The 18,090-nt window shown below is 37.8% G+C and overlaps 1 protein-coding gene across 3 annotated transcripts in view; it reads right to left on the bottom strand.

Annotated features, from left to right (window-relative positions):
• GABRA4 (gamma-aminobutyric acid type A receptor subunit alpha4) overlaps positions 1–18,090 on the bottom strand; it is a 61,727-nt gene that overhangs the window by 16,044 nt on the left and 27,593 nt on the right. For all 3 annotated transcript variants that reach the window (XM_069457367.1, XM_069457368.1, XM_069457366.1), the window contains one exon: positions 16,917–17,176. In XM_069457367.1, coding sequence (XP_069313468.1) covers positions 16,917–17,176 — 260 coding nt within the window. The remainder of the gene's footprint in view (positions 1–16,916; positions 17,177–18,090) is intronic.

Below are 18,090 nucleotides of genomic sequence, written 5' to 3'. Positions count from 1 at the left end.
CTGATAACCAAAATGAAATGCTTTTCCTTTTCTGTTTCATCCATCTGCCTGTTGAAAAAGTATAACCGAACGATGCTACTGAGCATGAGAGCGTCTCCTCCCGGGTCAACCTGCACCTTCCTCTCGCCCTCCGGGATTACACGGGAAAGGCCTGGGACCCGCGGGCACCAACCTGCCTCTCCAGGAGCAAAGGATGAGAAATGTGAGCCTATCTTTCAAACTGCTTGGAACATGTAGCCCGTGGCTGCAACAGCCTGTTTAACAAGGACTGTTTTTTTCCCTCTCAATCATAGTTCTAAAGCTATCGTTTATTGAAAAGCTGATTTTTCAAAGCACACACTAGAACAGCTTTTCTGTACAGCTGCAATGCTATTTAAATCGCCCATGAATATTTCTACAAACCCAAGAAAATTCTAAGCTGAAATACTGCTTTTAGAGGGGACATAGTAATATCATACCCTATGGGAGAAACATTCAGGAAATGAAATCTGCTTGTTAATTTTAATACCAAAATTATAAAGCCAGGCATATGTCTTCTACTCCTCTGAGCTAGAAGAACACCATGAAATGACCAGGTGGAAGGGCAGCCTACGGGCTCCTTTGGAGATTCTCTGGTGGACATTAGCAGTCTGCTTCAAAGTCACTCCGTAACAGGCCCCACAAATGTAAATAAATCCCTCGCCTCCTGCTAGGGTGAGGTTGGAAGCAGATAAGGAAACAGCAGGGAAAGCAATGCTTTGGGGACACTAAACAGATCAACGGGAGGCAACACCATCCTTGGGAAGAGCTGACTGTTGAAACTCAAGTTTCTGCTCCACAGAAAATGTCACGTTCTTATCTCCAGTGCTATTTTGGGGGAAAAAAAAAAATCCCAGTTGCCCGTTGGTGATCCTGGCAACACGGATGTCATGCTTTAATCTCCTATAACCAACCCTATCATTCTCCTGCTGGGATCAAGCAGCCCCACTGCAACCCTCAGGATGCCTTTGAGGCATTCGATAATGTTACTACTTTGAATTTCATCAAAGTGGAAACTCTTAGATCCTAGCCAGCTATGTTGCCACTTGAAATCTCCTTCATTGAAGACATTCAATTTCAGTCAAATGACCTAGCAAATGAAATTATATGGAGCATGAGTCACTGTTAAAGATATTTTAGAGTCATGTAGTTGGAGGCTGTCGACAAAAACAAGCTGACTACACCTAAAAAAGGTTTCCAAAATCACTGACCAAAGAAAAGGCATCAGGAGGACTGTTTTGTGCCCCGTCAAGCATCACGTAGCCCTGTGGTTCATTTCTGCCAGCTCTCAGCTCCCAATACAATACGGTCTCCAGGCCGGGGCTAAGTGAATCCTTGTTAAATGACTGATTCACTGCAAATAAAGAAAGCCCACATCTCCCATGGATACGGCAGGAGGATTATAAGACATAAAGTGAGGGCTCCACACAGCCCGCCACCTGGCACAATCCCTGGCACAGAACAGACCTCTCAGCTCACAGTTGTTGACTGAATGGATAAACGAATGTGCATAACCTGAGACCCTGAGGTCTATGGAAGACCAAGTGCCAGTACATTGAAAGTCCCACACAAATGTCTTAAGTCATGATTTGACCATGAACAAAAAGCTCAGCGGAGCTAAAAAAAAAAAAAAAAAAAAAATTGGACCTAATTCATGCTCTAAAGCATTGTGGAATTAATAAATGAAAATCTAATGCCATTTTGAGTTCTGGTTAGGCTGTGGAAGCCTGCTGGTCTCTTGATTTTAAAATACTTTTCTAGCATACTAAAATCAGAACCCTTTTTCTCATGTTGTTCTTTCCTTTGTTTCCATAGGAAACAGTGACTTCCAGGCATCCAAGATGACACAACATAGATTGCCAAATTGCATGCCACCCTGCAGTTGCCAAGGAGATAATGTATGTCATTCCTACAAATAACATGTTGCTCATGCCTTCATTTCCTTTATCTCGCTTTTTAAGATATTCTTCGCCTGAACTGAATTCAGATAATGTTCACTGTGAACTGATGGAAACATTCCTTTTTTTAAAAATTTGTTTACCCCATTCTCCCAAGGCACTTGATCACATCACACACGCCGTCTGTGGAAGGTTTGAGCATATTTTATGCCGATTTTGGAACCAGTGATTCAGCAGTTTTCACTGAAAAAATAAATGCATCCTGAATGCTGTCTGCCTGCGTTCTAAGTAAAGGTCCAATTAAATCCACACCTGGCACTAACGTATTCCAGTTCAAAACGGCCCACTGCAAAAGCAGCTGCACTCGGTTGGACTTATATGGGAAGGAAGGGGAGGAGAGGAGGAAGGAAGCAAAGGAGCAAAATAAGGATGGAAGAGGCAGGAAGAAGAAAAGGAAGACAGGGAGGAAAGAAGGGGAACATTTATGGAGCATGGGCAGCATTCCAGATTCAGTATCTGTAGGATGAACAAATCGGAAAATTTAAGATCTTGGCTGACATCTGCCAGCTAGCAAGAGGGCAGGGTCAGTATTTGAACTTGGGTATATCTGACTTAAAAGCAAGTGCTTCCCAGGTATCTAGTGCTGCATAACAAATCACCCCAAACGTAACGGCTTAAAGCAACAGTAATCATTTTATTTTTCATGGGTTTGGAGTTTGACTGGACTCAGCCAGGCAGCTGTCACTCAGGGTCTCTCATACGGTTTGGGGCAAAAACCACAGGAGGGGGCCAAAGTCACCCTGAAGACATCCTCTCTCACACGCTTGGAAGCTGATGCTGGGGCTGTCAGACTGAATACTCTACAACATACTGGAAATCGCAGCACCAAATGAATGGCCATCGTAAGGGGTCTTTCTACATAGCCCTCTTAGAGCTGTGTTCTTGTCATCCTTACTCTAGCAACTACTGTCAGTCTAGCAAGAGGCTTCTGGACAATGTCTGTGTCTTTTCAGCACTCTTTAAATTATTCCAATAGTGAACCTGGCAGACCCAGACCACAAACCCCACCCAGCTCATCCGAAACAGCCGTAAGACCACCATTGAACACCCGGTCCGTACTTTAACCATTAAAGTAATCACATTTGTTTATCCTTTGGAAATATACCAATCTTGTATCATAAATAAAGTGACCCACTGTAAGAAAATATGATATTAATCATAGGAAGAACGAACCCTGTGGAGTAAACACAATAATCAGATTGTGGGGAGCGTTCAAGCCAGGGAAGAACATTATGATGAGCTGGTGAAAAAGAAGCAACAAATTATGTCTTATTGCTGGCTTTGCTGGGAGTGGATGGCTGTGCTCAGTCTACTGTGCTGGCAGATTGGCCTGGAATAAACACATATAACGTTTTATTCCATATAGCTATTTCTGAGATGAACAGCCCTGTGATGAATTAGGGGCATTACACGGTACTAAATCAGGTCCATCAAGCTGTGTCCCACAATCCCAATGACAGCAGTGTTCTCTCCAGACTATAACACTTGGATTTGTACTGCTCTCTTCCCAATAAAAGTACAGCATATGTTCTCATTCAGGCCAAAAAATCTGATGAAACCTTAAGTATCTCTGATTACTGCTTCACACAACAGACCTAAAAATGGAAGCACTTAGGTAATGCACAAGGCAGATCCTAGCAAGTGGAAGAAAGGACATCTTATTCAGGATTTTTTGTCTCACTTTCATACATCTGATTTTTCCCTCCTTGCTTCAGCCCCAAAGTTTCTTCTTTCCATATCTTTTTTTTTCCTAAATGAGGAATATAGTCTGATAACAAAATCCCTGAGGGTAAGGCAGTATTTATCTCTTACATTATAGAACAGTCGGCCTATAGTTTGCACAAACATTGCATCACAATAAAGACTTGAGATCCTTCTTATTTCTCTTTTTCTTTTTTGTTCAGTTTTATGTGCTTGGGAACTTAGAAACTTCATAGTGCCATGATTTCTACAACTGCGAATGGCTAGGTGCACTTTTTGGCTGCAAAATGACTAAAAAGTAACCAGGAAGTTAATTGCAGCCAAAAATGATCTCAAATTGTCTCATGGGATTCTGAAATTCTCAACTGATTATAATTTTAACCTTTATCGCCATTATAATATGCCTATTACAGTCATACATACCTAGATTACTATCTGGAAACATTTAACCAAAACATTTTAGCAAATGATCATGCTAGAAGAAGACTTTCTTTTATATTTGTTCCCTTGTTAGAGTGACTGTTTAATCTATTGGTCAAGCCAGGGCACTTTTGTCAAGAACAAATGCTAAACTGGGTAGGATGCAACTCAAGCAGTTATAGGCAAGTAATGACAAGGTCAGCCTATCCATTATATATTAATTGAAAAAAAATTCATTTGCAAGGAATTTGAAAATTGCATTAAAATCTGTATGTTTCACTGAAAAAATGATTTTTTAAAATCTTTCCACATTTTATCTCAATGATACATTGATATACTTTTTTAAAATATCAGTAACTGAATTTGATAAAATAAATTTGACTATGATACCATGGGATAGCACCCATTGCAAAAGTGCAAAGAGGAACCATTTATTGAATTTTAAAGGATGAATACAATTCATAAACACTATGGGAAAATAAATATAAAAGAAAAAGAAATCAAATATTGAAAGCTAAAGCTACTAAAGCTACTAAAGGAGGGATTCATTTTTTTTTTTAATTAACAGAAAACAAACAGGATTCACTACATAAAGTCTCATCCTATTTTTATGAATTGCTTGGGGACACTAAACTAACATTCTGTCAGCAGATCAGGTCCCCACTGACCATAATCTGTTTCAGTCCTGAAATGTATTCTTGTTCTGTGGATAATAGGTAACCTCCTTGGTGCCATTTTTAGATCAGCCCATTGGCAAACATTAGGCAGAAAGCATGTTAGCATTTTTCAGGAGCAGCTAAGGCTTTAGCAACGTGGGTTTCTTGCCTGCAGAAGCAGCAACATTCAGCTAAGCAAAAGAGAGAGGGCCTGCTGAAGCTCAGAATCTATACAAGCCTAAACCGCTTCAAGTCAAAACAAACAAACGAAGAAACCAAATAAACTAACAGAACAGTTCTGATGGCAGGAAGATCATGCCCACAGAGGATGCGCCGCAGCAGGCCCGGCACACACAGTACAGCTCCAAGGGTTTGATACTTTCAGCTCAAATCTAGATGTTTGTCTTCACAACAAATAAACTAACAAATTTAAAAATGCTAATCACTATCATCACTAGGACAATTTCTTACTACTTACCTCTTCTGCTGTCAAAAAGAGGCAGCTGATAAAGGCAATTTGATGTCAGATTTAGGCCTCATCTTTATTTCAAAAGACCATTTCCTACCTTTTTTAAAAAAACATTTTTGGACTGGCAGAAATGACGTTTCTAACAGTTCAACCTAATAAAACCTGGCTTTTCTCAACACAAATCTCCGGCTCATTTATTCATGGAAGGGGTCGCCTGAGAATGTCAAGTGCCCCACCCAGGCACGTGTCACGGCCCTCTCACATTTTTTAGCTAACAATCTGCTCTAAGAAAATAACTATCAAGTTACTACATGGTTTCCAGCTCTCGCTTGCTCTCCAGAGAAGCACCTTTCACACTCCAAGGAGGCGTCCTTTTCTTACCTTCCCAGCGAGATGCCCTTATCAGAGCTCCTCCATCCAAGCAAGCTCTCAGGAGAGGATCTGAGTATTAGATCAGAAGAGTATTGCCACGCGCTGGTGTCCCAGGTATAACCTGACCAGCAGAGTGGAGCACGACTCCACCTTCCGTCTCACACCCATCTGCACCGGGAGATGGAGGTAACTCACACAAGAAAACTAAGGGTTAAAGGTAAAGCCAGAAGCAGAGCAGAGATAGTACCTGCTTCCTAAGAGAGAGTCCCAAGGAAAACAGGTGGTTTGGGGTTAAAAGTTACACAGATTGCCTTGACTTACCCAAAAGCTCTGTGTGGGCCTCAAAAAGCAAAATAAACAATCCTGGAGCGGGTCTATAGAGCTTTCTCTGTTAACTGGGACTTTTCTGTTATTGTCATTCATATTCTGCAGAGACCGCATTGCATTCATCCATGCTTTCATTTATTGACTCAGTCAATAACTACTGGGTGCCAGGCCCGTACTAAACATCGGTCCTAAAGCTCATACTCTTCAAAATGCTTTTTAAAAAAATCTGTCCAATAGACTAATCCCAGTTGTTCACACGTGCTCATAGTTTCTTAATCTAGAGATAATAATATACGCATTTTGTATATAAAGACTTGACTTTCTGCTCTTCAGATACACAGAGTCCTTGCCACCCTTTGCCAAATCCTCAAGGTGCCAAAGACCTGGACAAAGAGAAAGTGCAGATTTGCTAAATGCTGGGATCCTTCCTCCTGTGTGTCTCTTCCTTTTACTTAATATTTTATGGTATATATATATATATATATATATATTTTTTTTTTTAATTTAAAGGGAGATCTTGATACCCACATTAAACTTATTGGACTTAGAAAAATTTTTTAGGAGAAGAAGAACAGAAAGTACCCACAGTCCTACCCCTTACATGAATTCCCTAAGAACAAACTTTTCAATTAGCCGAGCAAAAAATAACCAAAAGTAAAAAAGTTTGTTTTAGCCAACCCACTTGAGAGAGAGAGACTACGTTGTTTGGGATTCATGAGACTAGAGAGAATAAAGAAATCCCCACATTGGTAGGAAGATATCAGAATTATGAAAATTGAAGTCAAAGTTCAAGAGCTATAAACCGAGGGCGAAAGAATAGAGTCTCAGAGAATAACTAAGTAGGAGGAAGGTGGAAATTCAGAATAAGGACCAAAAAAGAAGTTTGGAAAAGTACATGCTGTATCATTCAAGCAAAGACTCAATGAAGGGTAAAAGTCTCGTGGAATCAGAGATACCTGAAATATTAAGAAAAGCATCTCATGCCATACAATCTGAGTGGAAAGTATTCTCTTCCTAAAACTGTTGGAAAATTGACCAAAATACATAATTTTCTTTTACCAAAGACATTTTTCATCCATAATATTCTCTAATTCATTTAAGGGAAATGAAGTAAGTCATACCCAAACTGATGTTTCTTGAAACTTCTAAATCATCTGAGGCTGAGCAAAAAGCTGGAGATTTAGCAATGTATATTACGTTGGGGGAAAATTAGCTCCTCAAAATAGCAAAAAAGAAAATTGGCAGTTTATTCAAAACCAGAACGAATGAATAATCTTACTCAGTAGCTTAGGGATGATAACTTGCTGGAAAATATAACTAAACATTGAGGAAAGTTGTTTAAAGCAGTTGTGTATTTTTGAAGTTGATTTTTTTTTTCCATTCTAAAAAGCAGTGCTGGCCTACTCACATTGCTGACATAGCTGGAGAAAGATCATTAAATGAATTAAAATTTGAAACACCATTAGGAAAACTTTTAATAATAAAATTTCACCCATGGAAATGTGTGGTTCTTTTTTATATTGCTATCCCTGGCAAATAAGTCTTTGTCTCAGTTACATGAGGAATGAAATCAGTCAACAGGTATTTCTTGAGCACCTGCTATGTGCTTGGGAATTTTGTGGCAGATGTGCTGGAGAAGTAATGGAGCAAATGGAGACATAATAAAAATTCCAATAATGTGGCAATCATTTATGAATTATATAGCAATTCTAGAATGATCCTTTGGCTAGCCCAGAAATATTAAAAACAAACTCATTACAGTAATGGAGCTGGATTATTCCCTTACTACTGTGCTTCACCTGCTGATCATTAATAACATACACCCCCCCCAGCCTGCGTTCTCCCACTATGGCCACCCCCAAAAGCTCAGCTCACTTCTTTACAATATCCCTTGGTCCCTACAGAATATTTGCTCCTCTTGATCACTTACGTCACTATCCTCTGTCACCTGATGTAGTGTAAATTAACTCAGGGCAAAAACTCCCTCCTGAATGTTTCTAATTTTTTCCCATGACATTTAAAACAGAACTGATTTGAACCTATGTTGTAAATAGATACTGTTAATTGACCACACTGATGCATGTAAGATAGTTTATTTCTAAGCAAAAAATAATAGTCATACTTTGAAAAGTTCTCTAAATGTTTTAAAGGTTGCAAAATTTTTGAAAAACAGTGGATTGGTTAATCTACAGTTTGTTGAAATGACTGCGCTAGATTAATTGGTGATTTTTAGCCTTGACAAAATCCACATGTATTTTATGCAAAGTGGCAAAGCGGGAGATTGGAAACATATGACGCATTTTCTGTGATTTTACTTTCTACGTAAACTCAACTACTGACTAAAGGATATGGCCTGCTTATAAAGGGGATAGGGTTTCAAAGTAGGACTTGCCCTTTTAACAATGTAAATATCAAGACAAGCTTCAAAACAATTGGGGCTGGGTTGGGGAGTGAGCAAGTGGGAGGGGGCACAACAGAGGCCAGTGGTGGGAGGGGGTATAAATGTAGTGGCTGTGAACATACCCTCTGCATCCAGACCACCTGGGTTTAAGTGTGGGCTCCGTTACTTAACAGCTGCGTGACTTTGGGCAAATCACGTAGAACTTTCTGTGCCTCAATTTCCTCATCTGTAAAAAGGATCACTGTGAAGATTATATGAGTTAATATATATAAAATGCTTAAAATATTCTATGGCATGTGGTAAGCACCATATCAGTTGATGTTTTTATTGCTGTTGGGACACATGGATTTTTGCTCTATAGGTGAGCATAAAAGAACCTGAATATTTAATTTGATCTGACTCAGTGACCTGAGAAAAAGCCATCAGCTCTAATCAGCTCTTGATGTAGCATGTGCACTAAAGCAAGCACATGTTAAAGGGGGTAAAACAAGCTTGCATGGGTTATAGAGAGTGGACCAGTTTGTACTGACACAGATTTTTTTTCATTAGAAGGAAATTTAGATATAATCTTGCCTAAATTCTTCATTTAACAGAGGGAGAAATGGAAACCCAAGTATTGGGTCGTATGACCAAAGCTACACTGGAGAACTAACTGAGAGTAGAGACAGAATCCCTTAACGCTTGCCTGCAGTTATCTCTAAGTAAGAGGCAACACCATGCACCTCAAAGCATCCGGCTTTCTAATGCCAAACACAGAGGGCTCAAATCCAAGTCTGCCACTTATTACATATATGATCCAGGCAACTTACCAAAATTCTTCACCAAAGCTCACTTAACCATAAAATTATGCATATAACACAACACAACAACACATCCAGGGGTTTGTTACAAAGATTAGGGAGAACACACATATGGCAACTAGCACAGTCTATCGCACATAGTAGGTACTCAATAAATGATGATGATGATGATAAAGATGGTGACCTGCTACCTGCCCACATTCTATACTAAGTACACTTCACAGCTTCTTCATTTGCCATCTTTGTAAACAGGGAATACGTGAAAATCAATGAAAAAATTTACTATTCATCTGTATCTATGAATATATTACCTGTATCTATACCACATACACACACACATACATACACACCCCATTTTATTATACCAGATTGACAAGACGTCTTACTCCTTCCTTGAACACCAGCAAATATATACAACCTTCCTAACGCAGCATCCAGTTTATGGCATTTCCCCTTCTGGAAAAGGAAAGAGTCCAAATCTTCATTTATGATGCTAATGTTGGTATTTTTCCTTCCATCTGACATTTATTACCAATAATTTCCAAAATATGCACAATATTGTTTCGATAAGCTACTAAAATTGATTGCTTCCTCCCTTTGTCATTTTTAATGATAATCCTTACCTTGTCGCCTTCTGCATTTCAAAGACTAATTTGAAGTCTCAGCTTAACTCTCTGATATAATTTATATATATCCTCTACCTCTCCTTCACAGCATTCTGCCCATGTGTCATTATTTATTTTAAATTAATCGTTGAATGTCTAGCTTCCCCACCATCCTCATAACTATGAAGGGAATGAGCACAATATTCTCAGCTTAATAGGTGTTCCCTAAATATAATAGGTTCTCAGTATGTAATTGAACGTAGAGATTTACATTTCGGCAGACAGGTCTAAGGTAGCAGTATAAATTTGAGAGTAAGATCACAATACTATTAGCATACTTGAATTATTCTAAAACCAATACTCAAACCATACTTCTGTACACTAAACATAGTCACTCATGAGATTAATAGCCTGTCTCTCTCACTGGACTAAGTTCCTAGGTTTTGTCGTCTGCGAATCCTCAGCACCTTGCGTGGTGACCGGTGCAAAACAGGAGCCTGGTGAACACTTGTTAAATGACTAGCTGAGATTTCCTCTCATGTGTTAGCATGTCGTCTCTCTGCACATGACAAAAATCACAAAACTAACAGATAAAAAACACGGCTGGAGATGAAACATAGTTCTGGTATTTTTGACACTGAAATCATACAGTTTAGTAATTGTGCAATTAAACAATTACTCATTGCCTAAAGAGCATTACTAACTACAGAACATTCTGTACTTTAAAAAGGTATGAGTTTGGGGAGGTACTTATTTATGTAAGATTTCAAGAATGTCATTAAACTTCTGTCACAAACACAGCTAAATGTCAAAGGAACTGACAGTATTGCTTCATGTCCTTTTTCAAACTGCCAAGGAAAGAGATTTTAAACTAAGCTAAAAAGATAAAAGAAATAAGGACAAATGGAAAAATAAGGTTTTTCACATGTTAGCTTAAACTATTTAAAGAACAGCATTTCTAAGAGGAGTTTTAAGAATGATTGAAGTGAAAATCTAAAACTGACCTAGTTTGCATGAAGTTTTTAGGAATGGAATGAAGTTTGTATGTTACTAACCACTGGAAAATCATTGCATTTAACACTGATGTCACCCACAGTCACTGATATCTGTGCAAGTGATACGATGAAAATGATCCAAAGACAACAAGCTACTCTTTCCTCATGATGCAAAGCTGCGTGTGTAGGTTTGCCGTGGCTTTTTGTTTTGTTTTGTTTTGTTTTTTTCAAAGAGATCGTCAGTTCTCTAGCTGTCCACCAGCTAAATCCAGCTGCCGACAAGTGTGTCTCAGAATGCTAAGGATGAGTATCTGCGGTCCCCAAGCGCTCACGGTCACCCTGCTGTAGCTCACTACTTAACATATGTCTTATGCTCACATTTATTTCTGGTAAGAAGGAATTTTCCATAAAAGACAAATTTTTTTGAACATTGGTGATAAATACATTGGCTTTTAGAAATATCACATATCCTGTGGTCAGATTCCTGTAGTTGGCTCACCATCAATCAACAGACAACTGCAATTGATAAATGCTATGTACTGTATGGGAAAATGAAGTCATAATCTATTTTATTAATGAGCTCACCATCTAGCCAGGTAAATATAGGAATTACGTATGAAACAATTTAAGCAAAATACCACAGGATATATAAAGTGATAAATGAGGTCATGCATACTTTAAATATGAAGATGCTTAAAGAAATACAGGATAGTAATAATCACAGGTATTGTTTACCGGGTACTACGCACTCTGCTGGGTACTTTACACGTATGATATAATCTGATGCTCACCATAAGCCTTTCCAGTAGGTTCTTTCATTACCTCCTCCCCCCTTATAGACGTGTATCCTTGAGATTCTGGGGCTCAGTCAGAATGAGCCCCGCATGGGAAATAAGACTAGAGTTTGACTTTGAAGGATGGATAGTAAAAAAGGAGATTCTCATAAAGGTATTTGAATTATTGAATCCAAGGTGTACCTTGAATTATTTATATTTTCTTTTTTTATATCATTTTTTTCTTAAAGACTCTAAGCAGAGAAAATAGCTCTTTAATTTGGCAAATCAGCTTATAAGAATCTATGAACACTTCAAAATTGAAAAGTCCATGAAGAATAGTTATGGTGAAATGCAAACAAAGAGAAAAAGAACTTAGATGGGAAAGAAAGGCATGCAGTGGAGAATTACATACTTGGAGTTTGAAAGAAGAAACCCGTCCTTATTATGGGCAGGAGAAATTGTCCTGCTATGGAAATCTCCACCTATCTAAACCCGAACTCATTCACATCTTCATTAAATGCGCTTCATCTCTCTTCCCCACCCCAGTGATTGATGCCATCACCATTCAGCTCACCCTCCATTTCCCTCACCCAACACATCTCATCCGTCATTAAGGCTTGAGGCTGAAGGGGATGGGGTTTGCTGTCCCAGCCCTGCATCTTACTAGATAGGTGACCTTGGGCAGATTATTTGATCTCCAACTAATAATCTCCTCATCAGTAAAACATGGATAAAAATAGGACATATTTTATAAGTTGTCAGAATTAAATTATAGATAAAATATCTATAAAAGTTCTTATTACTGGTACATAAAAAGCATTCAGAATTTTATGCTATTGTTAATTATTCATAGAAATGAACAAAAAGACTCTACTAGGCCCATAATTACCTATCTATATATCTGTATCTATACACACATGTACCATATGTATATGTATATACACCTATATACATGTGCACATTCTAATGTCTATTCTTTATAGAGATATTATAAATTAAATGCCATAAAATAGAGTTTAAGAGGACAAGCTCTGCACTAAGACAGAACTAAATTAATTCCAATATTAGCTTTACCATTTTCTGTCTGTATTATCTTCACTACATCACTTAACACTCGCAAACCTCAGTTTCTTCACCTGTAAGAGGTATTGTGAGCTTGAAATTAACACATGCAAAGCACATCACATAGTACCTGACACAAAATAAGAGCTCACTTAATGTTAGCCAATCTCATTATATCATCAAACCTTTTATAAGATATAGCCTGGATACTTTGTGGATGATAAAGAACTAAAGAATATATTTTCAAGTGATTAAAAATATTTGTTTAAGAAAGGTTCCCTTTTTTGTTCTACAGTTATTTATTTTTCAAACCATTCTACTAATCAAAATCACCTCCAACAGTAAGAGAGCAGATACTCTAAGAAGCAGTAAGGATATAAAAGGACAGAACCACAAGAACGGGGCTCACCTCAAACACCGAAAGGGCAGAGGCAAAAGCAGAATCGCTGAAATGGTGAGCAAAAACACAACAGCTGCTTTGCCTCCTGAGATGCCCAAGGACACACTCAAGCTACCTATAGCTGCTCTGAGGTTCTGTCATTTGGCCATTTTCCCCCTGCTTCATGAATAGTCCATAAACAATATGCTTTCCAATTCCCAAAGAACAGAAACGATCACCGTAAGCCTGTGCCAGGCCATCAACAGTCCATAGGTCGCATATGGTGACAACGCATCAATCCACTAGTGAGCTTACCCAGAGGACTACTAAACTACCAGTGTCGTGTAGACTCTGAAGGCAATTCCAAAGGAAGGGTTCAAAAACATTTTAAGCAAAGGCTTAAAATGGGTTAGGGTTAGGGTTAGGGTAAGTAAATAGCTGTACAAGTTGGAATGCGTATTTGAATCTACAAATATCAGCTGTCTGACTAGAATCTCTACAGAAATTCCAAAACTTATAAGATTCTTAGGATATTTCTTTCCAGTAATATGTTGTAAAATTTTGCTCTTAGCATATACTTTCCTCTTCTTGATTTCCTTCTTCCTATTTATCCCTCTCTTCTTTAATTTTAATTTGTTCTCAATCTTCCAAGTTAAACTTGATACTGAAGCCATTTGATAACAAGTGATACTGCAAAGTCAGCTGTACTCTGGCAGTAATCCTAAATCAGGAGGATGGGTGGCCAACCCATTGATCACTGTCTTTAGAACACAGACAGTAAACTGCTATGGAGATCTAAGACCCCATATGTACCTAATACATAGTCACACGTTGTAGAGGACATGAGGCAGATGATGCATATTTAGAACAGATTTATTTTCAGGTCCTTCCCAGTGCTTACACGGAATGACTCTATGCCCTGCACAAATAAATCTACACACAGCATGTAGACCATGCTACAAAAAGGAGTTACTGAGTCAGAATGAACTCAGCCAATTGAATGAGTTCAACCAAGCATTTATCTGCAATGGCAATTGCAATAGTCAAGAGATACATCAGGGAGCAAATGGAAGATTATCAATTCTCTTCCCATCTTTGGAAATTCAGTAGAATAGTTTTATTCTGATTAAGTGGTACTTTCAACTATTTATAATATTCCATTATAGTACTAGTTCAATGAGTGTTATCACTTCATAAAAATGAAAAAGAACTACATCAATTCATTATAAATACAAAAATTATACATATAGTTGTGTGTGTGTGTGTGTGTGTGTGTGTGTGTATGTGGAGTTATATATATATATGACTCCAAATATGAAATCTTTGGACCTAGAGAAATCCTGGGGTTGGGGAAAGTTAATAGTTATATGGGAGAGTCAGTATATTTTATAATTTTGACATTATTTAAAAATCACAAATTGAAATATGTTGTTTTAAAAATTAACCACTAATGATATAAAAATACAATATATAACTTCCAAAGTACAAGAGGAATGAAAGAATAAGGAAAACTTTGATGATAAAAATATAATAGCAAAGTTAATATTAGGAAAGAATAAGATAAAAAATATTAAAATCAGACCAAATAGAATTCAGGAGAAAGGAAGGCATTATTTTATGGGAGAGAAACAAAAAATTTATTTTATGATAAGATGCAGAGACTGATATGGCAATAGAGCAGTTATGAATCTTTACATGTCAAATATCATGGCATCAAAATGTATAAAAAATAATTAAAATGCAAAAAAATTAACAATCCCATAATATCAGTGGGGGAATTTTTATATCTTTCTTCATATTTGAAAAATCAAGAAGATAAGAGGTGATTTATTAAAAGAGTGAAATACTATTTTAAGTAAAATTGTTTTAATAACTAAAAATTAACTCCTTTCAAGTTGCCATCAAACATTTATAAGCTTTTAGCATAACTCAGGGCACAGAAAATATATCTATAACACTCAACTCTGGATAGGCAATATTTCAGAAAACATGCAATATAACTAAAAATTAACAATGGAGTTAAATTAAAAAATCCTATTTGGAAATTTTAATATTATCTTGAAATAATTCTTAGCTCACAGAGAAAAGCAGTAACATAATTATATAATATTTAGCAAATAATGATGACAATATTACAAAATTAAAAGTTTTGAATTATGGTCAAAGCTGTTTGCAAAAGAAACCTCATTGCAATAAGAAAACTTTATTATTAAATAAGAAACAGTGAAAATAAATCAATAATAAAAAAACTCAAGAAGCTAGAAAAAGAGCAACAAAACTAACCTGCAGAAAGATGGGATTCAAATAAAATGAATCAATAATTAGAAAACAGAAGCAGTAAAACAAACAAACAAACAAATAAATCTAAGATAATTTTTTTAAAGGAGCCATAAATAGCATTCTTTCAAGGTGTTAACATAATAAAGCAAAGCAAAATAGAACAATAATAAAAGGCAGAGAGGGCATAAGTTTACCTAAGGAGAATGTGAAAGATAATAAAACCTTGTGCTCAGTCTGTACTTTTTTAACTGAAAATAGTATGCAGAATACATTCTGATAATTTTGTAAATCTCGGTGAAATGGATTCATTTAGAGGAAAATATAAACTATCTAAACTTACTAGTGTAGAGACATTTATTTTCCTACCTGTTTGCAGGCAATTGTTAGAGAGCAGTGCCTAGAGCCCCAGGTGAGCAGAACTGTAAATTACAGGACACTGACCCGTCAAGCCCTGCCAGGATGGACACCTGCCCTGATGTATTCAACTGTCTTCCTCTCCCTGAGAACAGAATCTCAGCCTTTACACCCTCCTTTAGCACTTCCTGCCCTCTTACCCAAGATGCTTTGCTACTATCATAGTAACATCACCATCAAATACATCACCTGTTCTGCTATATATGTTTTTAAAAATTGTTTGCCTTCCCTCCCTGGTCTCACACAAATAACTGTAAGCTCCATATTGCAGGATATTTGTTGGGTTTTGGGGGGACACTATTGATTCCCAGACCCTAAACAAGGTCTGCCACATAGTTGGCATTAAATATACGTTTTCTAAATGAGTGAGTGAATAAAGAAGTAAAGGATTGATCTGCCATCTTAAGAGAATAAAGTTGATGATTTCTATGCACATTGATGTGGGTACATGCAGACAAAAGGAGTTTTAGGCCACCATTTGTGGCAACTACAATAGGCTGTGGGTAAGTGACAACGCCCAGACATTTGTCTGCTGACTCAAGAAAGAAGCTGAGAGAAAGAGAAAGATAGAGTGGTGTAGCACAAGAAAAGGAGGAAAAAGAAAGAGAGAGGCCTGTTTGCTTTTCTGATTTCATGAAGATCTTCCTAATTTTGTACAATTGGATTCCATGAGAAAAAAAGACATTTATTATTATTTTTGAAATCACAGACTCACCGATGGACATGATAAATGTATGGTAGCTCTTATTAGGCTTACCACATCTTCTTAGATCTGTCCCTTTAGGGCAAAAATTTTCAACCTGGAATGTACATCAATCACAACTATGGATCATCTCGTTTTTCGTTTTTTTTTCTTCTTCAATGCAAGGGCGCAGGCCACATGCAGCCCCGTCGGGTACCCCTAACACGCAGCCACGTGCAGAATGGTTGCTTTGCTTTGCTCGGCGAACTCTACTGAAATGCCTTTCCAACCCACTCAGAGATGTCCACAGGTTCCTCCTAGTAGTACACACATTTTACCCCTTTCTGTAAAAACTTCTAATTCCACAAGAAACTTTCAAAGAACTAGCTTCACCTACGTGTAGATCATTCAGAGCTGTTTAATTTTTAAGCTATTATTCACCATTTTAAAATTTACGTTTATAAAGATCCTTTTGTATCTTTCTGGGTTTTTAAACAACTCACAAATTGTCATGGGGATTTTCAAGGTCTCAGTGTTTCCCAACGATGCAAACTCGACCAAGAAGCTGACAGGGTAAACTGAAGGAGGTGAAGTCAGATACCTGCACAGGTGCTTCCGGACGCTTCTCTCTCAGCACTGGAGCAGCAGGAGTTTCCTGAAGGGGTTTTGATGTCTTCTTTTTGGCTTTTTGCATTTGAATATTAGTGAAATAGTTGACGGCAGCAAACTCGATAAGGGCCGAAAATACAAAAGCAAAGCAGACAGCTATGAACCAATCCATGGCGGTGGCATAGGACACTTTGGGCAAAGAATGCCGCGCACTGATGCTTAGCGTGGTCATGGTGAGGACTGTGGTTATCCCTTCAAGGCAAAAGAGCAAAGAGACAAAATACTTATCATCATTTCTAGGTAAAACAAATGAACAAAACCCCCCAGAAAATTAGGAGGGATCAGGTCAACAGAACTTACAATAACTCAAACAAAACCATCTTTGATGATGAATCTGAATTCCAGTGATTCAGTGAAATTAGCGCAGGCTTTGGAGTGAAAGACAGATAATGGTTCAAATCCTGGTTTTTCTGGTCATTGCTTCAACATGACTTGGATTAAGTTTGGAAAATTTATTGGGCTTTATTTCATACCTACTTGTTGGGTTTTCCCTACAGATTAAAAGTATGTAAGAAACCTAGCAGAGAGTGGGTAGATATTGGAACCTGAGCCGACACACCTGAGGTGCTCAACACACACCTAGCAGGAAGAGCGACTCACTGAAGCAGAGATTCTCAGCTAGGAGTGGGCACTGGGGAACAGTGGACTCCTGAATTGGAGCATCAGAATTTCTGGGGTAAATGTTGCCCATTGCTACTGAGAATCGCTGCCAGAAAAATCATGAACTATATTAGGTCTTTCTTATCTTTCACTGAATATTATCTATTAAATTAAAATCATAAATTTACCAGTTGTGTAGAAGCCTACTTTATATAAAACTATAGAAGTATATTCCTGGACAAACATTTCCAGGGCAATTTGGCATTACAAATATTGGACATCTACCACCTCTCAGTTTGCAGCAGGAAGGAAAATATTTGCAAAAAGTACAGAGGTACTTCTCTTCCATCAGTAGGCTTCTGAAGCACCACGTCCAGGAAAGCTTTCTCTTTAGCCTGGAGAAAAGGTCAATCCACACTCTCAGAAAATTCCACTCGCCACTGGAACTACAGAGCAATGCATTATTTAAGGACGCTAATATTTGGATACTTGTCCCTTTCTGCATG

The sequence above is a fragment of the Eulemur rufifrons genome, chromosome 24 (genome assembly GCF_041146395.1).
Source record: "Eulemur rufifrons isolate Redbay chromosome 24, OSU_ERuf_1, whole genome shotgun sequence".
Taxonomy (NCBI): domain Eukaryota; kingdom Metazoa; phylum Chordata; class Mammalia; order Primates; family Lemuridae; genus Eulemur; species Eulemur rufifrons.
This window is presented reverse-complemented; position numbering and strand designations above follow the sequence as displayed.